The sequence below is a fragment of the Coffea arabica genome, chromosome 7e (assembly GCF_036785885.1).
Source record: "Coffea arabica cultivar ET-39 chromosome 7e, Coffea Arabica ET-39 HiFi, whole genome shotgun sequence".
NCBI lineage: Eukaryota > Viridiplantae > Streptophyta > Magnoliopsida > Gentianales > Rubiaceae > Coffea > Coffea arabica.
This window is the reverse complement of record NC_092323.1, coordinates 22,461,021-22,487,583: the sequence shown is the minus strand read 5'-3', so window position 1 is coordinate 22,487,583 and position 26,563 is coordinate 22,461,021. Positions and strand designations below refer to the sequence as shown.

General features: G+C 35.1%; 1 protein-coding gene across 2 annotated transcripts; it reads left to right on the top strand.

The window, feature by feature from the left end:
• The first annotated feature begins 7,603 nt into the window (after positions 1-7,603).
• On the top strand, positions 7,604-24,240 carry LOC113702062 (uncharacterized). 2 transcript variants are annotated; one of them, XM_072059096.1, is made up of 18 exons: positions 7,604-7,788; positions 7,928-8,000; positions 11,034-11,077; positions 11,735-11,777; positions 11,939-12,136; positions 12,245-12,370; positions 12,925-12,996; positions 13,756-13,800; positions 13,953-14,032; positions 14,217-14,281; positions 14,365-14,431; positions 14,521-14,634; positions 16,610-16,683; positions 20,876-20,973; positions 21,051-21,110; positions 21,215-21,283; positions 21,374-21,427; positions 23,350-23,430. In XM_072059096.1, the coding sequence occupies exons 1-18, from the start codon at positions 7,685-7,687 to the stop codon at positions 23,368-23,370; spliced, it is 1,407 nt and encodes a 468-aa protein (XP_071915197.1). In that variant the 5' UTR covers positions 7,604-7,684; the 3' UTR covers positions 23,371-23,430. The 2 variants fall into 2 exon arrangements, with proteins under 2 accessions (XP_071915197.1, XP_071915196.1); XM_072059095.1 differs by lacking the exon at positions 23,350-23,430 and adding an exon at positions 24,064-24,240 and having other exon boundaries at positions 7,605-7,788.
• Positions 24,241-26,563: the final 2,323 nt, after the last annotated feature.

Sequence of the window (26,563 nt, the reverse complement as noted above, 5' to 3'; positions counted from 1 at the left end):
ATGTAGATTTTTCTCATGGTGTAATCCCATCTATAGAGATGAAACCAACAGAGAAAGCTTTTTTGGGAGGCCAACGGTTGAAGAACATTTCCCGTGCTTGAACTCGAATTCTGAAGTGAAGAACTTGAATGATGAAGTGAAGAACTTGAAAGTACTAGTTAGCAATTGTCTAATGGTATCTATTTTTTCACTTTTGCTTTTGTTGATGATAATTTTTATAAAATAAGACAATGATTTTGTTATGAATGAAAATGAAGAAATTTGGTAGTTTGTTTTGTTCATGAAAATGTGCACTTTATTCTTTTGATTTTTCGAAAAATGTCCTACCAAAAAGAAACAAACAACTATTATATACCTTACAGCCCTTAATCATATTTATGCATTGAAAACAGTTTTGATCAATAAGTACACGTAATAACGTCTTTTGCAATTGAGAAATACACTTGTAGCTCTTAATCAGAATTCTCCATTAAAACAATCAATAAGTACATTACAGTTTCCAACACTTGACAAGAATTCCAAATAAAGTAGACAAAAGCATCCCACCAAAGTACATTAAAATTTTCAATAGTTGATAATAATTCCAAATAAAGTAGACAAAAGTATCCCACCAAACAAAAACTCCCTCAAAAACTGTCTAAATGTTTGCCACCAACTCTAATAGCAACTACTAATGCCTTAAAACTATACAAAAGGCAATCAACAAACATACAGTTCATTCTAAAATCAACTCTAAAGTTGCTATGTTAACTGAACTACTTCTGTCCACATCTTCTTGCTTTCTTGGACCTTAGGTTGTATAGACATCAGCAACAGTAGGATGAAGGGGTCCTTTTGCTAGTGAAGTTGTGCCATTCACAGGAGAGGAAAATATGAATGTCCGAATGAAAGATGCTTCATTAAATCACATTTGCAGTTCATCTAATCCAACCTGAGAACATGATTGTCTAGCAGGTACATTTTTTGTCACACTCACAATTGTTGGCTACGTATACTGCTTCCCAGGCCTGCAGCTTGTTTTTTGAACAGGTGAAGTTTGTTCTTGATTTGGGACTACTGGTTGTGGGGGCACCATTGGTGAAGGAGCTAATGAATGAATTGCTGAACTTGATTTAGCTACATTAGTGTCAGGTACCTATGAAAAACAAGTTCATATTAATGTTCAATTAATATGATTTGGGATAGCAAATAAGATGGAAAATCTAGTTTATGTTACCATGTAGAATTTAGAATTGGGATGAATGGCATTCTTGCAGGTCCTTGAATTATGTCTTGGCTGAAAACATCTCTTGCAATGTACCACAAGACCCGTCCTGGTTGAGACTTAACCCTTTTTAGGTTCATCGGCTGCCCTTTTTTTGAGTCTGCCAGGCAATTTTCGAACTGCAAGAGGATTTGGGAGTTGTTCTTCACATCTCACCCAGTACTTATCACTTGAGACAGGTGTGACAGTGTGCTCATATGTTCTCAAGTAATTTTCTCTATTATAGCATGTATGCACATAATCAAGCAAAGGCAATCTACGTGCTCCTATTGCAGCACATGCATGAGTACAAGGATAACCTGTAAGCTGGAAATAACCATATGTGCAAGTCTTTTGGTTCAAATCCACCACAACAGATTTTCTAGGCTCACAGTCAATTTCATATTTGTTCTTGTCATCCCATGTGGGAATACACAGCCTACTAAGTTTCAGATTCTTGTCAATCTTCTCTGCAATGTTAGGACAGATTTTTTCTTGAAATTTTTGCATACCAGACCTCTTCAGTTGAATCCTTTGCATGAGCCTTCTTTGGATCCACTCAAGTATCCCTATGATATGTAGCTCTCTGGCTTCTAAAATATAGTTATTGAATGACTCACAAAGGTTGTTGACAAGAATATCACATTTGTTAATTTGTCTAAAATGTGACCTACTCCGTAAAACACTTGACATTTTTTGCAGCCATTCAGCTGCATCCTTTGAAACTTTTCAAGGGAATTCACTGCTAATTTTCAGTCTATTTCATTCCCAGCACTTGCAGCTGTCCAGAACAAGTCTTTCAACTCTTTTCCTTTGAACTTTTCCTTGAAATTTTGGTACATATGTCTCAAGCAAAACCTGTGTTCAGAATTTGGAAATAACTCGTTCACTGCATGGACTAGTCCTTTTTGTCGATCTGAGATGAATGTTCAGGGTATGTTTTTCACACCAAGTCCCAGATCAGCCATTAATAGTTCCAGGAACCACTTCCATGAGTCATACCTCTCTACCTCTACCACTGCTACTGCTATTGGAACCATATTATCATTGCCATCTCTACCAATTACTGACAACAACTGACCACCAAATGCAGATTTTAAAAAACACCCATCAAGATCAATTATTGGTCTATGGCCATCGAGGAACCCCTGTTTGCAAGCATGAAGGCAGTAATACAGTCTTTCAAATGTCTCCTGTGAACCCTCTTCTGCTGTATCAACCTTAATCTTGACAGTGCTACTAGGATTTGTCTCTCGGATTGTAACTGCATAACTCCAAAGTTGGTGATATTGCTCCATATCTGTGCCAAGCATATCATCTTTTGCCTTTCTCTTTGCTCTGCGTATCTTGGCAACGGACACGTTAATCATTAAATCTCTTCTAATATCATTCTGAAATCCATTCACGGCACACTTCGGGTCACCTCTTATCTTGTCTTGGTACTTCACGCTCAAATACTTGGCTGTTGCATACTTATTGTTGTAATCTCTAGCACAAACATGCTGATCCTTCAATGATTTAATTTGAAAAATAGCTTCACCTTGGATTGGCGTTGTACGAATCCTCTAAGAATAGCCCTATGCACACTTGGCAATAATCTTTTTTGAGTAATTTTTTACCCATTCAACCTCATATCCCTCTCTTACCAACCATTTGACCAACACATATCTAAAAACTTTGAAATTGAAAAGCTTTTGCCCAACTTTCAATTCAAAATGTGGCTTTAGAAACTCCACTTCAGGGTTAAAGTCAAGGCAGTCTTCATGGCCTTCATAATCAAATCCGCACTTGTCCAGCAACTCTTCATCAGAAACTACTGGTTCCTGCCAATCCTCTTCTGGTGTATGTGGTGCTCCTTCTTTTATTGATTTTTCCTCAGCATTTTTATTGTTCGCTGCTTCAGCTTGTGATGGGATCTGAGATGGGTGTTGGTCAGCAGCTTGAGATGGAGCCTCAGATGAAATCTGAAATGAGATATGAGGTGCAATTTCTCTATTGTTGTTTGGCCCTACAGACTGCTTCTTACTTTTGTTGGACTTTTTTTCCTTATTAGTTTCACTTTTGGTAAGGCTTTTGAAATCCATCTTTGCAGGAAAACAGAACATATGATAAGGCTTAAAATGGGTGGAATGTAATATGGACCCACCTTCTGGTTTACTACTTCTGTCCACATCTTTTTTAGTTGCGAAAATGTTCTCATACTCTTTTGTTTCCAACCCCTCCTTCAGCCATTCAGGCTCATCATCATCAGTATAATTTGTTTTCTTTGGATAGTAATTACTAACCCCATCTTCTTCTTTTTTTCTAAACTCTTTATGTTATGTACCCCATCATCGTCGCTGTCTATTTTGGTGTTATGTACCCCATTTGCACATTTATTTGATGTTGATGCATCCATTGTCGAATTTGGCTCCAACACATTGTCCTTACCATGTTCTAGTGGTTTTTCAAAAGGATCATCCCCACTGCAGGCATATATTATCCTTGTTGCCAAACCCCAATGTGCTTTATTCATCAATTTAACATCCCATTGTCCCCAATTGGATGTAGGCCATTATCTAAGTCTACTTGTGGAGCACAAAAATAGAAAGTCACTCTAGTTGCATTCTCATCCACTTTTTTAAATATCCTACAAAGGCTAACTATGGAGATCTGGTCTTCAAGTCTATTTTTAAAGATAGCCATACGGGTTCCTGTGTAATGGAGGGCAGGATATTCTCTAAATTTTTCATCACAATGCATATGTATGTCTACTTTTTTCTTTGACTTGTCTTCTTCTGTTGAATATTTCAAGGAATATAATAAATATGCTTTAGTCTCCCGACTATTATGTCTCCATCATTGATATACATAAAATCAAATAAATAGAAAACCACAAACACAGCCAATTTTAATAGCATTTTAGACCACTAAACCAGATAAGACTGACAGGTATAGAAATTTATAGTTTTACTCACAAGTCTTTGTTAAATATCTAGTTGTAACAAGTAATTGAGTCGTACTCAAACACACAAACAGATTCTATCGGAAATGGACATTTCAGAAATTATTTGCATGACTCCTACTCAACACCCAAATAGAAATTATTTGCATGACTCCTAGTCAACACCCAAATATCAACAAAAATCTCAGTTTTAAATTCGAAGTTGCAGTCCCAAATCAGCAAAAATCTCGACTTTAAATCCAAAGTACCAATTCCAAAACTTACAAAATCAAGATTTGTCTAAGGTCAACACCCAAATATTGCATATTATTAAAGTAAATAACATCATCAACCCTAAGTATTGAAATCAATTTAGTAAAAATCTGAGATGGACAACCCTAAACCGTAACTAATTATAACATACATGAACTAATTTTAACTAATTATAACATGAACGAAGTATAACATACATACCCACTTGCTTTCGATTTTAAGGAAGAAATCTTTGTCCCCTTCGCTCTTCTTACTTGATTCAGATTGGCTAGGCTTTGGTTGCTCTCTCTCTCCCTCTCTCTTCGTAGGGTTTGAGTCCAGACCAATGATTCTGTTCAATTGCCTTTTGGTTATTATATAAGGGCATTTTGGTCCTTTCATCAGTTCTCGTTAATTTTACCGATTCCCATCAAGGTTATAATTTAGTTCAAAGTATGAGGTGTCGCGTTGTATAGTTTGAAATCATAGAGGGCTTATTTGTATATTAGGTTTAGTATAGGGGATTTTTTTGTTTTTTACCCTTTTTTTTTATTTGTTGCTGACCTGAAGTTGTGTTTTGGCACAACTTCACCAGTGTGTAGCATGCCCGATTTTGATGCATGTAACATAGAGGTCAGCAATCATTTTAATTAGTTTGTTGGTGTGTATTTTCCTACCCCACTTTGGTAGAGTGGGATTTGTCAGGACTGACTATAAGATGATTTTTTTTATTTATAGGAATTTGTATCTTAGTTAGTTTTACTTTTCTTACGAATTTTTCATTACAGGAAATGCATGTGCTTTCTGATGGGTTTTGTCAGAGTTTTGTTATGTTTCCCAGGCTTTCTTCAGGGCCTTGTCATGTCTGCTTTAACTCTATCGTCTATACTTCATACAAATATCTTAAAATGCGGCAATGCATGTGTTCTTCTGCTATGTAGACCTACTATTCGATTTTTCAAAATTTTATCTGATAACTGGTTCGTCAGCCAGAAAGGCTATAAATATATGGTTTTAGAATATGCATTTCACCCCAATTGCTCGCGATACAAAAGAAAGAACGAGTTTTAGAGACAGAAGACCTCTGACGAACAGGCATAGATACCTACTCATACTTAGTGTGCTCGTGCATTGGGTAACTAGTAGTTTTCCGATGAACGGGCATAGCAATCTGCTAATACTTCGTGTGCCCGTGGATTGGGTAACTAGTAGCTTTCCATATAATATGCAATCTATATGTTGTGTGTTACTTTTATAGATAGAAACAATTATATACGTCCACGTATATATATAAGTTTATGGAATTAGATATACACACATGAACACACTTATATAACAATATATATAAATATATACTCAATTGTCATGGCATGGAACAACCGCCGTGGTGCTAGGGGATGCAATTCAGTTCGCATAAGGCAGGATGAGGAGGATGAGGCCTTACTAATTATGAGTGCCTCATTAATGCTAATGCATCTGTCTCTTGCACACATAACCAACAATCAACCTATTCCGCAGCATGATGGTTCATTAAGTAGTCGACAATGGATGGAGTGATTATTGAACAGTCATCATAGACGATCAATAGACAATATGCAAATCACAGTTGATAATTTTATGCAACTGTTCGATATCCTTGTGGAGCGCCAGTACATTCCACAAAACTATCAACAATGTGTGCCCATACAGGAGGCGCTAGCTATAACTTTAATGTTAGTGAGCCACAAGCATACGCACCGCGTGTTGGGGTCTATTTTTAATCCATCCATTGAGACGATTAATCAAAATATAAGGAAAGTGCTCCGAGGCCTATGTCTATTTGCAACTAAAATAATATGATCGGGTGATCAGATTGGAGTTCATCTACGAATTGCAAACTCAACAAATTTTTATCCATGGTTCAAGGTAATATATAAGGAAGATTTAAGAGAAGGATCACTGTTGTTCTAGCATTACAAACTAACAAATATGTTCTCCATGAATATTAGGATGATGTAAGAGTGATGGATGGCACCCACATCTCAGTTTGTCCTCCGATAGGAGAGCAAATGGCATATACAAATCGACACGGGTTTCAATCACAGAATGTTTTGGCGGTGTGTGATCATGACATGCGTTTCATCTATGTGTATGCTGGATGGGAGGGTAGTGCACATGATGCGCGAGTCTTGGAGTCTGCATTAGCGTATCCGTCCGATTTTTCACTGCCGCCACCTGGTAATTAATCGTAACAATTTTTTAAGTCAATAAATGGCATGCTTTAAATACTAAACGAGTGATAGTTAGCGCATTTAGTAACTAAAATAACTTCTTCAATTCTTCAATTAGGCCAATACTACTTAATCGATGCGGCATATAGGAATGTTTCTGGCTTCATGCCCATGTATAAGAACGTGGGCCTCGAATTTCTGGCAATGAGTTTGTTCAATACTTGGCATTCACAGCTTTGCAATGTCATTGAGCGTACATTCAGTGTGCTGAAAAAAATTCAAATTTTTAAAGGGTCCGGTAAATAATTTCTATATGAGTACTCAAATAACTATAGTCATTACTTGTTGTGCGCTGCACAACTTTTTAAGGATGCACCAACCAAGAGATGCACATTTTCAAAGGTTCGAGTCAGAGGATGTGCAGTTAAATTAAGAGCCAGAAGTAGGCGGATCAGTACCACAGTTATTCGCATTGAACATATCTCCTTCAGAGCTTGCGGAATGAAAGGCTAAGCGAGGCTACATAGCAATTGAAATGTACGCAGCACGGGAGCGATGCCGTTAGGTGTTTTTGGAATTAAATGTCATATTCTGGCAAGGTAATTGCTTGAATTCGTAATTGATGGATGTACGATACTTAAAATGTCAAGCTTTAGATTAATGTGTACGGTTTGTGTATTAAGTGTGATTTGGATGAGATTTTCGGTCCCACAATCAAAATTTTTAAGTCAAAGTCAACTGATTAATTTCAATGTTGAGTTGCTGTCTAAGCACTAATTTACACGATTTACTTGCTATCCAAATGCCTATTTCATATTTACGCAATCTAAAAAAGTAACCTAAAAAATAATCTACTATCCAAACGCACCAATAAATTGACACTTCTTCGTAATTGTCAAATACTTGAGGGGTTGTTTGTGTAATTAAGCCAAAATGCACTTTGCTTGACACTCAAAATATTCCCAGTGGGATTTTAAGTAAAGGAGCGTACCCTCAAAAACAAAAAAGGTGAAGGAGCGTAGTGAGAACAACTCTTGGACCCAGAAAGAGAGAACGATGGGGACAGAAAGCATAGAAGACGACGAGCAACTCCGTCGGATGAAACTCGAAGTAGCCCTAGAAGTCAAATCCCTTAGGCGGATCATCAGCGCTTATCTCAAGTATGCATTGATTTTCATATCTATGATTTTTGTTTTCAGAGTTTAACCGGCAAGAATTAAATAAGAATTCGTGTTACTTTGACTTTTTTAATTTTTAAAAGATTTTTTAGTTGTTCATTATATGCGGATGATTATGCAGCTATCCAGAGGCAGCGGAGGAGGCTGTAAAAAGAAATGAGAGATCTTTTGAGAGGCTTCCGCCGGCTCACAAGGTCCAATTTTCGTCACAGTATTTTATTTTAATCGTTTTGGTTTCTGAGATTTGTTAATTATTTAAATTTTTTCAATTTAAAGGGAAATAAAGGAAAATAATGTGGTAGGAAATTCTGTCATTTTAGTGTTCTGGTTAATTTATTTTGGAAAATTATACTACTTTAAGTATATATTTAATGTTTATTTAGCTGAATTAAACCTGATTTATGTATAATGAGAAAGATAAGGTAGTGATGATTTTTATTTTTTCTTTATATTGGTAGTGAAGTTGAGACACTACTCAATGTTTCTAAAAGTGGAAGTTAAGAGGAATTCACAGGTCGCATTAAATAATTGTAAAGTGCGAGAATGTGGTTGAGAGAGGTGAGAAATGGGAATTTGCATACTGTCACGAAACTCCAGCACGAGATGTGGAACAGCAGAAGACCCTTTTATTAGAATACTGGAAGAAATGTTCTTAATTTTTGGCAAAAGTAGCAAGCTGCAAAGATGCCATGCCCATCAACCAAAATTCCCATGGTTGTTCATGTGGGGATCACTGCTGTCAAGAGGATAGCTGTATGAGCTTCCTAAGCTGGCATATAAAATCCAACTGTCCAATGGTTACTGAATTGCAAAAGGTTTAATAAGTATTCATCTTTGGAAAAACTAATTTGTTGAATGGTAATAAACTTGTGTATTACGTGACGTCGTAAAGGGCAAAATCATCGTACAGCAATTGGTTGTGTTAGGGTGCTTTTGGCTTGAGGGAATTGGGTGGATTTTGAAATTCTTAACCACAATGCCATCAACCAAAATTTCCATGGTTGTTCATGTGGTGATCACTGCTCTCAAGAGGATTGCTGTATGAGCTTGCTAAGCTGGCTTATAAAATCCAACTCTCCAATGGTTACTGAATTGCAAAAGGTTTAGTAAGTATTCATCTTAGGAAAAACTAATTTGTTGAATGGTAATAAACTTGTGTATTACATGACATTGTAAAGGGCAAAATCATCGTACAGCAATTGGTTGTGACGATAAATATTGCTATTAGGGTGCATTTGGCTTGAGGGAATTGGGTGGATTTGAAATTCTTAACGACAATCCCTTAGCTTGTTTGGCTACCTTTAGTTGGAATTTGGATTTGAATCAACCAAGGAGTAGGTTGAACTTTGAGTTCTGAAGACCGAACTACCCAATCACCAAGTTACATGTCTCTTATGCCTTTAAGCTACTCCTCTCCTTGTGTACGTAGCAAAGAAAACTTACAACTACATACAATGGTTTCATCATAGCCTCCACCACTGGTCAGGTGTCCGGAAAAAGAAATAATAGATTCACTAACCATGTGTTTAGGTTGGTTTGAGTGCCCCATATGTGGAGTTGAATTTGAGTGTGTGGCAGAGAGTGATGATGGGGAACATAGCTTCTGCCGTTGCTAGAAAAGATTGAGATCAGAAGCAGTTCATGGAAGCTAGGGCTTCAGAACCCAAAGAGGGAAAGACAAAAGTTTGAATGCTATCTCCTGTGCTTTCTAGTTATTCTGTTTTTGTTCGAACTATTTCTGACAATTGTAAGTTAGCCAAACAATTACTCTAAATGAATTTATTTGAAATTTGTCCATTTAGAATGATTGCTTAATTCAAATTGTCTGGTTCAACAAGTCTTCTTCTGTATGATGCAGAACATTGAAGCCTCTGTAAAATAACCAGAAGTAGTTACATGTTCGAATTGTAATTTAAGGTTGCCTTTCTCTGCTTCCAGCTTGTGGTATTGCTAGTTCCTTCATCTTGTTAATTAGGCAGAACTCTGAAGCCTCTAGAAAATACCTACTCGGCCTAAGCTTCTTAAACTTAAGACCAATACTCTATTAAGACCCATACCCAAACATAGTTATTTATTTGAATTTCGTAATTTAAAGTAGTTTTTCTCTTCTTCCAATTTTGTTTTATTACTTCTGTGCATGCTTAAGACATCCAGCTGATTATGCAGAAGTGAAGCTTTTTGAATTGAGTGGCCAGGATTGATTAACTTAGGGAACTACTGTACAGTGGAGAAAATCAACTATATTAACAATTGAATGCATAATAGTGTGTAACATTTACATTATCAAAATTTGAGTTGCCTTTTTGTGATTGCAAATAGTAAAGTTTCGAAATATTGTAGCAGGTACTTTTAAGTGGCCATGAAAGTGCTTTGCCTTATCATAAAAGGGGGGGGGGATGTGAAATACGATACTGGATATTTCAGATTATAGTTATTAACCACAAAAGTTGATGGTCATTTTGAATTTCATGACTCAAAAGAATTCATGCAAATTGCAAGCCTGATAAAAAGTGAAGTTGAATGCAACTATACTTGAAATAGATCACCAGAGACAGTATAAATGAAATTGCACAAAGTAAAGTTGCATATCGAACCCAGTGGACATGGGTATGTTTATCTGGCTTGAATGCTCGACTAGAAACAGTGGTTCAAGGATTCGAGTAGCTGATAAGACTTATAAGCATGAATTACAATCTAATAAATATGTTTCTCAATCATTCCAGAACAGATGTAGAAATATTGTCTAACATTTCAAGGATCTTAGTCAATTATAACATGCTTTCTGCTTCAGCTACAAGCTCCATGCCCGTACCATATGACTCAAATATTAAGAAAAGTGTAGACAGTATTGCCTAATAATTTGCTTTATTTGGTAATTTGGGTGGTGAAACCCAGTGCCATATCATCTATAAATCTTTTCTTGTAAGCAAGAGTTTAGTTCCATGGACTTTGGCATTTATGAGTATGGTCAGAACCTTCTAGGAGTATTTAAGGATAAATATTGCAACTTGTAGCTGTTTGTGTTATTTGGTGATTTACATTTTAGCATAGTTGTCATTTGTTATCTTTCAAAAAGACATGTTCCTGCAATATGCTTTAAGCAGTCATAAAAGCTCTTTTGTATATTTGGTGTAGTTAGTGATGTCCAAGTTACTTCTTCAGCCATTATGCTTTAATATGCTTAAAGTTTAGCCTGATTCTTATGATAAATATTTTGCATTTTGCAGGCATTGCTGTGTCACCTTCCATCTAAATTTCAGAAACTTAGATGGTATGATTTTTTGTAACCTTCAGTTCATTTTTTACTAAGGGTGAATTAGATTATTTGCATTCTTTTGGTTCTGTTTGAGTAATAGATCCTCGTCTCTCGAGTGTTCTGAAATTTAAGTTACTTTGCATACACGTAATTTACTCATTCTTATGCGAACCAATTAAGCTCAGGTCTTTGTTGACAGTTTCTTCAATACTTTTAATGGATCTATGCAGAATCAGATTCAAATGGTTATATTTCACTCCTATGCTGTATTATTACATTGTAAACCATCTCTCTTGCTCAGATGACCATTTTTTGCTTGTTTATGAAATGCCAATGTGAAAACTGAAGTAAAGATAGTGCTCTGTGATGACAAACTTCAATCTGTCTAAGAATATTTTCTGACAGCACTTTTTTTTCTTGATTCCTCTTAAAGAGTGATATTATAAGCTCATTAAACTGTAAGTTGTCTTACATAGTCAGGTGCATCTCTATGATCATCATTAGAATGAAATTCCTTGCATGAATCTACAATTTCCTGTCACCTGACTCTATTGTGTTTCTGATAATTGTCATTTGTATCTTGAGAATAAATGCTTCATGTCTAATAAAATGCTTCAATTGATAAGTTACTCTTCTTATCTGATTCTGATAATTCTGCTATTCTTGGTGCAGGTGCATTCCAAAGAATTCATTTTTCATTTTTGAGATGCTTAAGGTAATTAAAATTTTTATTTGTCTGCTTTGCTTCTTTCTTTTTAATACCTTTACTGTTGGTGACTAATTTTGCCTAGCATTGTATTGGTGCTGAGGTCTGTTGAAATGTGTTGTTTAGACCTACTATTGTCACAAAAACTCAACAATTTTGTTTCTTTGCAGATGTTTGAGCCACCACTTGATATGAGTCAGGACATTGATATTTGTGAGCATGAACTTCAGAGCGATGTTTCAGATAGTCACCTGTTACCTGGTCAGAGAAACCTTGGCCCTAGCGAGCTTCCCTCAGAAGATGGAAGAGTTCCTCTCTTGAAAACAGATGGACCAAACCTTGGAGATGTCATTTGCAGGTTTCCTAAAGTAATAACGATGAATGAACTCTGACACTTTCTTTTCATTGTAATAGGAGTATTTGGTTCTCTATCTTTCATTTTCATTATGAGATTTGACCTCTGTAGATAACAACAGGAGATGAGAAATGAACAATCTACTGAGACCAATGCTGGGAGCTGCGGTATAGGCTTGGAGTACAAGGGAGATGAAGGTTGCCCTAACAATGAGGCAACTTGTTCTGCTCTTGGTTGTACTGGAAATGTAAGCTCTTCACTTTCATTACTCAAGGGGCTGGCCCATGCTTCCCCTTTTTCTCGAAAAGCAAGGAGAGAATCTGTGATGGACGGGAGGAAGGGGGCTGGGTTGGGTGGGAAGGGAGGTAGCAGTGTCTGATGTCTTCTTTTATTTGTCAACTCAAACAACTACATATACAAGAAATTTTATGGTCATATTGTTTTAATGGCTATGCTGTTCTCATCCTACATTTCTTCTTTACTCAAGACTTTTGATTTTTATATTTTCTTTGGCAACAATTTACTAGCTAATATAAGTTCCTTTGAAAATGACACTTAGCCACAAAAGCTAAACATGAATTTCATGGTAACCTGAAAAAAATAACCTTTTCTTTTCTTTCGCTGGAATGTTGTACCGCCTCTTGTATCTGTTCTAATAGCTAGAGTAAAAATGAAAAAGAATGCTCATGAATGTTACTTTGTGCTCTATCTATCTTTTTTTATTTGCTTAGAGCATTTGATTGTGTTCCATTCCCTGTCGTATGATTTTTTCTTTTTATCTTACTTGATTTTCCATTGCAGGTTATGTCATCTCCTCCTGATTGGTTGGACCCATCATTGCAACTGCATGTTCCCTTAGTGGATGTAGATAAGGTATTCTGCAAAGAAGATTTTCGCTTATTATACTTTCGTGGACTATGATTGATGATTACTTTTTTAGCGATTTAGTTCTGTTGCTATTTTTAACGTTGCAGTATAACTGGAGTTGCCAAATTCAGGAAACTCTTATCTTTCTGCTGAATCAGAATGGTTTCGGGCTGATATTGATTTATTTATAATCCCTCCAACTCTGTATTGGAACAGTTTTTTTCTGCCAGATGCGTGATAAAATTACTATGCACAATAATTTTATGTTTACTATTTACACAAGTATCTCTCTAATTGTTGTATTCCACATAATGTCATTTCATGCATAATTTCCTGTTTCTTCCTGGTGTTATATGTCTATAAGCATTCATAAGATATTAGGATGTAAATTTATAGACCATCAATTATATTAGAAGGATTTAGAATTGTTATCAGATGAAGAGTGTTGTTCTTTCAATCTTTAATTTCTCATCCAGTAATTTTGCAGTCACACTAGAACCTCATTGGTCCCTTTTTCGTTATGTTTCTTTGTCCTGTAGTTAGGGTTGGTAATGCTTACCTTTCAGTTTCATTCGGTGTCCATAAGTCAAATTTAAATGCCTCAGAACATGTATCTAACTATTAAAGACCTTATGAAATTGTAAAGTTTCGAACATTCTTATATTATTTTTAAGTGGATTCAAATTCAATTCTTGATGTATCTCATTTTTTTTTTTAATAATATAAAGTTTGTCTCGTTCGTCTTACCTTCTGATATATTTCCAGGTACGATGTATCATTAGAAACATTGTACGAGATTGGGCATCCGAGGTAATCATCAAGTGTTCATTGAAGTTTCTTCCATTATGTATGGTAATCTTAACATGAGGATGCTGTTAATGGATGAAAATATAGGACAGAGAAAGTAAGAAAGAATTAAATGAAGAAGTACATTTAATAATTCCATTAGTTAAATTGTACAGGGGCAGAAGGAACGGGACCAATGCTATAAGCCCATTCTTGAAGAACTTCAAAATCTATTTCCTCATCGTAGTAAAGAGAGGTTGGTCACTTTCCTTCTCATGTCCTGCTATAGTTTTGTGTAGATTAATGCATCTCATACGTACTTCACCTTGTCAGACATTGATGTTGATGAGTTCCTTTATGCACATTCTGCTGGTCTGTCACTGCATTAAGTATTTTAGTTTTCTTCTGAAGAATACTGATAGCATGTTCATGTTTGATAGTCCACCTACTTGTTTAGTCCCTGGTGCTGGACTTGGGAGGCTGGCTCTAGAAATTTCATGTCTTGGTGCGTTTTCTGTTGCTGAAAACTTCTTGCATGCGCATGGAATTTTTTGCTCCAGGCATCTGATGTTTTCCTTTGTATGGCAGGGTTCATATGCCAAGGCAATGAATTTTCATACTATATGATGATCTGTTCAAGCTTTATTCTTAACCAGTGAGGACACTACTTGAATATTTTATATTATCAAAGATTCAGGGCCAATATGGTCATTAAACTGATGTTAAGTCACTTTTGCCTGTCAGTGCTCAGACAGCCGAGGAGTGGACAATCTACCCATGGATACACAGCAATTGCAACTCTCTTTCCGATAATGATCAGCTTCGTCCAGTTGCAATTCCCGATATACATCCCGCTACGTATGATTAATGTGTCACAATCGTGAACAATTATACTTTCTTCTGTATATTCTTCATTCTTATGACCATATGATACCACATTCACATATTTTGCTGTTTACTGATAAACTTTTCTCCAGCTCCAATGGTTCAAACATTTTTTTGTGCAGTGTGGCTTATGTATTTTTAGTACTTTCCAATTATACATCATGCTATGTTTCCATTCTTCTCTGTTAGGATCAGTTGTTTTCCTTCAAAATCTAGCAATAACATGCATAAATTCATTTCTTTGAAAGAAAAAATCACCATGTATCTGCTAGCTATCTGATTATAACTCCATCTTGAACTACGTCGATTGATGTGAATTGACAGGATTCAGAATACACGTATTTATATGTACAGCTATAAGGTTTCTGTATACACCAAGCTACTTATTAGCATTTGAGCAATGGTCTCACTCAAGACATTCAGATACACACGCAGACAAATATGACAAATCTGGAGTTTCTTTTTGCATATTATATGGATGATTGAAGCTGCTAGTCTGTGATTGGGCATTAGTGGTTGCTTAAACCCATTTAGGTGAAATGGGGAGAAGGCATACTTTTTTGGTGAAAAATCAATTTTATTTTAGTTATCAATTAGAAAAAGAGAAGAGGTATTTGAATTTTCAGTGTTTAGAGTTTGCTTGATGGTCCTTGTGTCACAAAAGTTGAATGTACCAGGAGGAGAATGTGGTCAAGGATCATTAGTCTTCAGTTTTTTTTTTTATTATTATTTTTCCTTCTGTTGAAGGAAAGGTCAGGGAATTTGGTTCATGTTTTGCAAAGCCTGTGCAAATATTCCTTTCCAGCTATTCTGAACATGACTCAAGTATGAAGCCTTTACCCTGATATGTTCCCTCGTGAATTTGCCACTAAAAGCTGTCCAGCTTTCTGGGATCTCATTTGTTGAAATGGAAGGAGGACAACCTAGTGAAAGCTGGCCTGGGTGATTTTTTTTATTGGGGGGGGGGGGTGTTTGGGAGCTGCTTCTGCTTCTTAGGTTTACTTGTTACACTTGGAAAGTGTTTACATAGTCTTGCAACTGTTGAGTTTGGAGCTATTAGGTGGCGCTACTGTAGTTGCTTTGTCTCTTTTTCAAGCAAATTTTGGTCATTCCTCTTGAAACTTATGCTGATGGAAATATGCTTGGGATCAAGCATTTCATGCAATTTATTCTATTCACAATGAAAACACAGGCACTTCCATTACCCCTTGTGTGTCTCTGTCTGTTTATGGTGGTTGTTCATGATCCTTCTTACATGCTTTTTGATTTGTGATCAAACAGTAGTTTATCTTGTGATGCTGTGCTTGGCTCTGTAGAATTTGGTACTTCATTATAAGTTAGCATTTCTCGTTCTGTGTTTTACATTTCTTGACTGTTGGTGATGATGCTGATATCATGCATGTTTTCTGGCGTCCTTGTAAGCCGTTATTCTCTTTGCATCTTCCTGCCACCTTATCAGTAGTCTTTGAATGTACCCTAGTTAGTGCTCCTCCTTCAGCTTGATGAAATCTTGAGCAGCAATTGGTGCTATGGATGTGTCCTTGTTTATGGTCACTTATGTCGGTAATATTTATGTGCATGTGATCATTACTAACTGTCTCCTCTGCTGTTTCCTGTAATTAATTGGGATTATTGACTACTTTTGCTGCTTCTTTTCCTTCAACTGACTGGATAAAAGAGATTTGATAGTGTATTACCAGCACTCTTTGCTAAAAGATTCTGTTGGCCGAAGCTGTAACCAGTTTACACACTTAAATTAATTCCTCTGTTTTACCTCATTCTGGTAAAGTGCTTTTCTGAAGGTTGTGGAGTTGAAATTTCTGAATGTGTAGATTGATTTTTTGTCAAATTTTCCTCATCCATTTGGATATTGGTATTTCTGCAATGTTTGTTGTCAAATAGATATGTTTATTTTCTTAAAATATTGAGTATATCCCTCCAAAAACAGTGCAGGGACCACTGAAGGTTTCTCAATGTGCGGTGGTGATTTTGTTGAAGTCTACAGTGATCCAAACCAAGTAGGTAAGTAAAGGAACAGAACTTTTTCGTTCCTCTCGCTGGTAACTAAAATATAAGAATAATGGTAGTGGCGATAATATTTATTATACATTTTGCTTCAAGATCAAATCATCTTTTGGAATCATCAGAACATGTGATCATTCAATACTTAAATCGTGTTTTGAAGCTTAAATTATTGTATTAAACCAATACTATTTGAATAATGCTCAAAACTAAGGTTAAAGATGGAAGAGAAAGGGAGGACAGTCTCAAATATTTTTCTATTTTTTATTACCCCATCCCCGTGCGTGCGCGCTGGGTGTATGAGCCGTTATATTGCATAATCAGTTTGTGTCAATTCAGTGGGTGAGAAATCTTAAAGTTAACCTCTTCACAAAATTTATTTGCTATCATTTTTGCCTACAAGGACATCTTGTAGGCTTTTATAGGCAAGGCTGGTTAAACTTTAATAGGTGTGACTGAGCAGTGTTTCTGGGGCAAGTCCTGCAAATTTCCCTCCTTTGGCTTTTCTGAAACTCTTGTTTGAAAGTGGGCAAATTTCTCAAAATAATCATGAAAAAAATCACAGATCTAGGGATCTTTTAGATCCCTTTCTTAATCTAGGGTTGCTACACATCCAATGTGTGGTGACTAGCAAAATTTCCCTTTTTTTTTTAAACCCAAGATTTTTTTTGCATCCCAGTCTCCAGGGACTGGAATGCAAAATGTCATTTTTTCAAAGTAGTAGTGTATATGTGTAGCTACAATTTGAATATATTTTTTTAATTGTGAGTATTAGCCAAATTACTTGTTTTACAAAATGTCAAATTCTTTTTAAAAAAAGGTATTAGTGTAGCTGCACAAATGATGTGCTGCTACACTTTGATTGTTTTTTCAAAAAGTATGTTTGCATCGTATGTGCTGCACATATGATGTAGTTTGGTTTACATTTGAATTTTTTAAAAGTTTTTTAAAAAGCCAAATACATTTGTTAATGTATTTGAAAAATATTTTTGGTTTTGTACAAATTTTGAACATTTAGAACACCATGGTTGATTGTGTAAATTTATTCTTTGGATTGAAATTAAATTGTCCAATATGTATGAATTAAAAGTTTTGGCTAGTTTAATTTGGGATGTGTAGCTCGATTAAAAGTGTTATTTAATTGTATTTGGATTTATAGATTAAGAAAGATATAAAAATAAATGTAGATTGTGTATGAATTGCAAAATAAACTAATTTATGTTTTGAATTCTTGATTAAGAAATAAGCAAAAATAAATGTAGATTGTGTATGAAATGCAAGATAAACTTTTTTTAATTTTTGAAATCCTAGTACAATTAAAGAACACTTTTAATCGAATTACACATCCCAAATTAAAACCACCCAAAACTTTTAATTCGTACATATTGGATAATTTTAATATTAATCCAAAGAATAAAGTTATACAATCAATCGTGATGTTCTAAATGTTGGAAATTTGTACAAACTGAAAATTTTTTTCCAGTTTCATTAACAAATTATTTGTCTTTTAATTAAAAAAAATCAAAGTGGAAACCAAACTACCTTAGATGTGGTGCATATGATGTAAACCAAACTTTATTAAAAAAAAAATTTTCAAAGTATAGCCACACATTATATGTGCGGACACACTAATACATTTTTCAAATTTTTTTTTTTGACATTTTGTAAGACAAGTAATCTAGCTAACACTCACAATTAAACACACACACACACATATATATATATATATATATATATATATATATATGCATATTCAAAGTGTAGCCAGACATGGTATGTGTGGCTACACCATCACTTCCTTTTTTTTTGGTTTTTAAAAAAAAATTGACATTTTGCATTCCAGTTCCTAGGGATTGGAATGCAAAAAAATAAAAAAAAAATCTTGTGTTGCTGCACATGCAATGTGTGGTGCCGTTGGTTTAAAAAAAAAAAAATCTCCAGTCACTGCACATGGGATTTGCTGTGACCCTGGATTAAGAAAGGGATCTAAAGGACTCCTAGTTTTGTGATTTTTTTTCATGATTATGTTGAGAAATTTGCCTTGTAAGTGTGTAACTTCCTGCTTAGAATTTTAGGGTTCTTGATTGGACATTTATGGAGACACATAATCTTGTTTATAAGTTCATCATCTTCGGTTTTATTTTGAAGGCTATGGAGAAGCTGAGATCAATTATTAAAGAATAGTTTGTCTAGTGGTAAATCTTATTTTTTGTGAAAATTGCTTTCTATAGCTCCATATCCCTGAATGAGTGTTTGCTTCACTGGAATGCATTTTGACATGGAACATTAATGCTAGGCTGATGAAGTTGCATAGTGTAGACAGAATTGCAAGTAGCATGGTAAATAGTCTATGCTGAAAGCCTTATTCTTGGTGAAGTGTAACATTTTTACTTTCCTTACTGCTAGCTTAGGGTCTGAAACGGACGAGTTTTGGTGATAGTGGAATTTATGACCTCAAAACTTGGAAAAGAGCTGTTAAAGTATTGGTCTCCCAGGATGTGAGCATCTCAGTTGCTGTGAGATGAAATTTTTAGAAATGACAACAGCCTGTGTCTGGAGGCATGTTCCTGAAGCTAACAATTAGCCAAGCTATGTTGTTTGGCATGCAATTACTTCTAACTGCATGGAAGTTCAAAGTATGACAGAGACTGTGTAAGTTACTGCTATATCACAGAAAATGTCAGGGGATCTTGTAGTACCGTGCTGCTACAGTTTTTCTGGACTTAAATCAATAGCAGACTACCCTGTCTGCTTAAAAGATTCCCTTTAGCAACAATAAAGAGATACTTATGGTTCGTCTAATCTGGGAGAGCCAAGTACGTTAAAAAAATTGATATTATAAATGAACCTCCTCTGGCAGGGAGAAAGAAAATTCTCCTCATCATTGGAGGTCCTCAGCTGTTTTCAAGTGAATAAATTTCTTGAATTATCAATCAAATGTCCATTGATATCAAGAGCTTAATGGCTAATTGGTTTTGTTTAGCTTGCAATTACATTTTGATAGAGTTATTAAAGATTGTGCCTGAATGAGACAGACATAGGAATGATAACGGGGCGGGGCAGCCTCCTGCCCCCAGGAGGGCTAAAAAAAATTTGTCCTATAATTGCATTGTAGCCAAATTTTAGCCAAAAATCGAGTACGTAAATACCAACACATCTTCCAGCCATTATTTACTGTAATTTCACAATTGAAACCCACAAAAACAATCAAATAAAAACTATTTGAATACAATCCAACATGATGACAAATACAACTAAAGTAGTCAAGTGACATGATGACAAATACAACTAAAGTAGTCAAGTTTTCACTTTTGAGACAAATACAGTCACCAAGTCATTATTGGGTTTTTTTTTTTTGAGAAAAAAAGTATTATTGTGTTGAGTGTAATTAGGAATTTAGTATAAATGTATCAGTAAATTTAGCATAACTAATTAATAATTTCTATTAGCAAACATGTATAGTTATTAGTATAATTGATAATATTAATTATATTATATATACTAATGTACATTATATAGTACTTATAGTTAATAATATCATTATTATAAGTTTTTTAACTAATTAAATTAAATATATATTACATATATATATATATACATATATAATTTTTTTAATGGGTGGCGGGTCAGCATTTTTTAACCGGGGGAAAAATTTTCCACAGCCCCGCCCCATTGGCCCCCCATGGGCACCCACCTTAATTTCCATCCTTAGACAGACAAGCACTGCGGAATACCTTGACTGTGTGCAGTTAAAGGTTCACTGCTAAACAGAGTCTATTTTTGTCTCATGACCAATCTTGTATATATTAACATTCAGCTCTTGGTGACTCACAGAACACAGAAATGTACAGATGGTAGACTAGCTGATTCAAGCCGAGCGTTAAAGCTATTGAAGATTCATTGGTCTTTAACCCTGCTTAAGTAGTGTTGAAATGTGGCTTAAGTACTTTTTTGGTTGACATAATTTTGTCATTGAGATGAAATGATCTTTTATCAGTCATAGCGGGAGTGAGCTTGAGTTGCTTGACAAGATGATGTGCAGTAATGTAATTATTATATCTTACGCTTTATCCCGAGTGCTGTCTGTGAACTCACATTATTTAACTAATTAATAATATCAGTATTAATTTGTGTCTCTGAACTCACATTGTTTGTTGAGCTTCACTGAGTGCTGTCTGTGTGTCATTTGCAGGAGCTTGGGATGCTGTGGTGACTTGCTTCTTCCTTGACACTGCTCATAACATTGTAGAATACATTGATATCATTTCAAGAATTCTCAAGGACGGGGGAGTAAGTAGTTTGAAAAAATCTGTTATCAATTTCTTTATAATCTGTTGGAAGGCATATCTAATCTCGTTGATTTCCAGGTCTGGATAAATTTGGGTCCCTTACTTTATCACTTTGCAGACATGTACGGTCAAGAAGATGTAAGGCTCTTCTTTGGAAGTGGATATATATTATCTTTTGACTGTCACAGCTCTTTTTGAGTTTTTTTTTTCTTTTTTTAAACATCAATCCTGCCTCCATGTAGGAAATGTCTGTTGAACTAAGTTTGGAAGATGTGAAAAAGGTTGCTCTTCATTATGGATTTGAATTTGAGGTAACTTTGTTTTCAAGTTCAATGACTCATTTCAGTTTAGACTTATGTGGCTTACATTTGGAATTCAGCTCTTAAATTTGTCTGTTGCAGCAATCCTCAACCATTGAGACAACATATACAACAAATCCTCGTTCTATGATGCAAGTAAGCTATTTGCCTTTCTGCATCATAGTTTTTCTTGGTTTTAAGTTCTTGTCATTATTTTAGATATTGAGCTGAAACAAAATTTGTCATATGTTGTACAATTGTAGCTGTGCAGAGTCTTTTACTGAACATTGGAGAGTTGTTTTATTTTATATTTTCTATTTTCTTCGTGTGACCAGAGAAATCCTACAAACTAGACCAACTATATCAAATTCAGATTAAAATTAGGAACTTGAAGCTCAGTTATTGGTTTCCTGCGCTGGAGCTACAGAAAACATACATATATTTCATTATTTCTTGGTTTAATGTTTAATGCGGGTATCTGGTGTTGAAAGAATGATTCCATGGAGGACGTTTGGTGGTGATCAGTTACCCCTCCGCAGAATGCTTGGCAGTAAATTGAGCTTTAGGAGTACTTAAAGAAACTATAAGTAGTGGAACTTAGCTTTAAAAATAAAAATGCAGGCAATTTCAAGAGGAATAAATACAAACACATCTTAGGCACCAAAAATTCGAGAGGTCTTTGGCTGACCAAAAAAATTTAAGAAATTTCATTGTTCGATATTCTTCATTTGAATTTGATAAGTTGTAATCAGAAGGTACAAAATCACTTGGGGACTTTTAAGTTTTTTTTGTGACCTCCAATCAAAATTAAAATCTTGTTTTATTAAGTTTTATTTTTTATTTAAAAATTGTTGTTGGCATAAAATGCATTGAAGTCATGTAGCTCATACATGAAACCAGAGTCTTGGAAAACACACGATTAAATGGACAAAAATAGTTTGTGCAGCCGATGCTTAACTACTCTTGCTATTAAATAATCTAAAACAAACAATAACTTATCTACTAAAGTAGCTCCAGATCCACATCTCTGCATAACGTATTTTGTTAAAATTCAAGTTTTGCCTTCTTCTGCTGTATTTGAAATCAGGGTCAACTTCCCGAATTATGAGAAAGATATATTGGATATGAGAACTTCGAGCATCATTGTGGCCATTGAGGGTGTGGTTTTTGCCTCTCTTGGTGTGTGATTTTAGGAGGATTATAATTGTTAAGGATTAGCTGCAATTCTTAAGTAATTTTACTTCCCTAGGTTGTTTGTCTTCTGGTTTAGTATTCATTTGGCATCTAACTCAACAGCAGCTCCAGTTGTAGGTTTTAGTGTCTCTCATGAATACACCGTAATAAATGAACATTACTGTAGAATTCTATTTTGGGGTATTTTAAAATTTAGAATTTCTTTGGTATGTTTAAACTTTTTTTATTATTCCTCCCCCCCTTGCTCTCCTCCGCCTCTTCCCCCTCTGTCCTTTGCTCTTCTTCCCTCCTTCCTCCTTTCCACCTCCTATCTCTTTCCCTATGCCATCTCTCCCCGTCCCCCCCCATTGCCCCCTCCCACACCGTTCTCCCTTTCCCCTGCCAGATCTGGTTTTGGTTGCAGGAAGGAGGGGGAGCAGGGTGGGGGAATTGAGGAAGGGGAAGAGGAGGAAGAAGCGGAGGAGGGGAAGATGAGGAGTAAGAGAGGAAGGAGGGGGAAGAGGAGGGTGGCGGGGTTGGTGGTGGAATAGGAGGGTGGTGGTTCTTTTTCTTTTCCCTAGTTATTTTTTGGTGTGCTGTCTGGATGTATTTGGCGCATTTTTTATGGGTGTTACTATAGCATTATATTTGAAAAACTAGTATTTGGTAAAGCTACCTATCTAAACAGACCATTTTTTGCAGAGCAGTTATGGGACAACTCCCGTTATAATCTGTAATTACGCAATTTGGTAATACTAATTGGTGTGATTTAGGTACACAGACTTATCTATATTTGGGTACATTTCTACTTAAGACTCACTCAGAAGGTTCTCCATTTCAGTAACTTAGATCTGGGCCTTGGCCTTGGTTTGGGTGTGGTCTAATTAACAAATGAATTGGTTTAGGTCAGCATAGCTAGCGTTTGACATGCCTACTGTAAGCATATTAGCACTCATCTTGGACATAAAAGTTCATAGTATCAATCACTGAGGCTGATTGGAGATTTGACTTTCAGGTTAGTTTTGGATTCATGTAATTTGTAAGTTTCAGTTAGCAAGAAATGTTTTGGCTAATTGAATGGCATGAAAATAAATTTCAGTTTGTCTTAACAGGATTTTTTCCTTACAAATAAAAATGGGTATAGATGAAAGATCGGCACAAGATAAACAGATAGGCAATTTCTGATCTGTACTCCACCTGTGTACTGGTTAAATTTGGGTAAAACAAGATAGCTTTAGATATGTGCTGCATCACCAAAATGGCATTGGGTCAACTACCATCTTGAGTTGTAATTTGGAGGACTTGTACTGAGTTACAAGTTGTGATTGCAGTATTATTACTGTACTGAGTTACAAGCTGTAATTGCAATATTATCACCTTAACCGGTACTCTCATCGTAAATGCAACATTCATGAGGTTTTGCTATGAAATCTCGTTAAACATGAAATACGGGGCTTACAATCTGGTTTATCCAGCATTTACAAAAAATATGCGGATGTTTCCCCTTGGAAGAGGAGATTTTCCAATAATAACCCCATGACATTTGTTTAATTTGTTCTAACATGAATTTGAGGTGTGCTTGATTCGGATTCCTAAATTTAGTTTCCATCTGGCTGCAGAACCAATATCATGCTGCATTTTGGAGTATGCGGAAGAGGATGAAGAATGTCTAGCATAAGTCTGTCTACTTAAATTAAAGGCTAGACAAAGAGTTTGGAGACTGTCTTTGGCTATTTCCTGGTCCGTTTTGTTTGCCTAATCCTGTTAATCTTATTATTGTTCTGTTATAGCAGAAAGTGGATTACAGTAGTATGTGGATTGAAATGCTAAACTTGTGCGAGTGAGTGTAATATCATGGAAATGTATATTGGTTCGCCCGTGTAAACTAAACAAGGATCCGTGTTTCATAACTGTTGATGTACTTCTAGTAATGTTAAAGCAGATTTGTGATTTTCTACTTTTTAGGGATACAGGAAATTTGTTTAAAATTATGCCAGGAGTATTGAAATTTAATGCAGTTTAACGATGGAAGAAACAGACTGCAGTTTAGGATGCTTGAAATGGGATGTTTTGTCATTGGATTACCCTGGAGTCACTTATTCATTGTCTAAAAATTTATTTGTAATGAAACTCAGTTGATTTTAATTCATTAGATCACCAACGATGTAAACTCCGCCAGCCTACTACTAATATTTTTTATTTTTTAAATCACTACAATGATAAAGTAGGAGCAGAGTTTGATTTGTTGTAAACATTTTATTATCACTTTTTATAATTTCGTATTTACTCTTCTAATTAATTTCTGACCAATTACAGTAACCACGTTAATTACTGTTCCAATCAAATATATCATGCAACTCCTCCTAATTAGCTCTTACCCTAATCAAAGGACTTCAACTTCTCCACCAAAAAGTATTGAAAGAAAAAACTACCTCTTCATTTTATGTACTCAACTTAAACATCTGATACTGAAGAACTATGGCCATATCTCATAACAAACCCTTTTTTCTCCCCTCATGGAATTGTGACTTTGAAAAAATTGTTAATAGGGATACACTAGCACATATCATGGCTCTTTTTTATATATATATATAAATGAAGCAATAGATCTCATTTACTGTAAGTATGTGATGGTTATAGAATGATCAAAATTACTAGATTGATTCGCATAAACAATTCAGATGGATAATTATTTTATCTTGTCGACAAATTATTCTCTATGTGACAGTGTGTAATTGATTTTTATACTTGTGTAATTGTTCTCTATGTGATAGAGTCGATAAATTATTCTCTATGTGACAGTGTAATTGTTCGCACAAACAATTCAAATGATTATAATAGTATCTTGAGACATTTCCAATCCATATTGAAATATAGTAACAATTGCTTAATCTTAAAGTAAGTCCACAAGGTAATGTATGTAAATTCCTATGGCTAATGAGCAACTCTTACTCCATTGCCTAGGGAGAGCCACGGTTTAGGTTTAAACTGGAACCAAACTGGAATCAAAAGAAAATTTGGAAACTAGATTTGAAACCATAATTGTTACCAAAGGAAAACTTGAACTAGAACTAGAACTGACTACTTAGAATCGGTTCAAGCTATTTATAAAAAAATATTGCTATCTAGATCTATTTGACCACTTCAAAATTCAATATCAATATCAGCATCTAACACCAGCATCGCCAATTCTCCAACAGCCCATTGTCTCTTCCTATTAGTAAGTTTAGACCCCATAACTAATTTAAGTCTAAAACCAATCTAATCTAATCAATCATAATATTTTTTTCATAAAATTTGCATCATTTTTTAAAATTTTTCTTGAACAAGATAGTACAATAATGTTCTTATTTTTTTCTACATTCATTATCATATTTTCTTAAAATCAATTTTATAACAAGTGTTTAAGCATAATTAAATGAACCGGAACTATAATTGGAAGAAATCGAAACTGTAATCGAAATAAAATTGGAACTAAAATTGGACCGAAATTGGGGTTTTAAGATGCTTATAAGGGCGAGTTCAGATTCCATCTTTTAGTAGGATTGGAATCGTTAGTTTTTAAACTAGAACCGGCAGTTCTGGAATCATGACCATGTCTACCATTGCCTGCGCATATGAAGAGTTTACCATTTTTCGGTCATCTACTTTTCTTTCATCCTTGCATGTTCACATAAATATGAGATGCATTTTTGGCATCTAATACCCGAGGGTTAGCTTCAGAATTAGAAAAACTAAATTCAACCACAAATACTTCTGAAACAGAAACTTTAATAAGTTTCTTCTCCTTTAAACTTTTAGCAATCCTATGAAATTATAGAATAACATCGAAACAAACTTTCAAATTTTTCTATGGTGTAGAGTTGTACGAATGACTTAGGGTGCATTGCTTGATCGATACCTTTATTCTTCATGTAGTCATCGTTTCTACCAAATTTATAACAGTAAATAATTTATATTCCTAGCATCCCTACCCCATAAGCTAATACCACTTATATTTGCATTTGAATTTTATTCAATGATATCTACCATTTCAATGTACACTATCAATTTTATATGAGCTTGCTCCCATTTTTAAAATATATGTTGAATGCCATTTTTATTGCGGATAATTCAAAA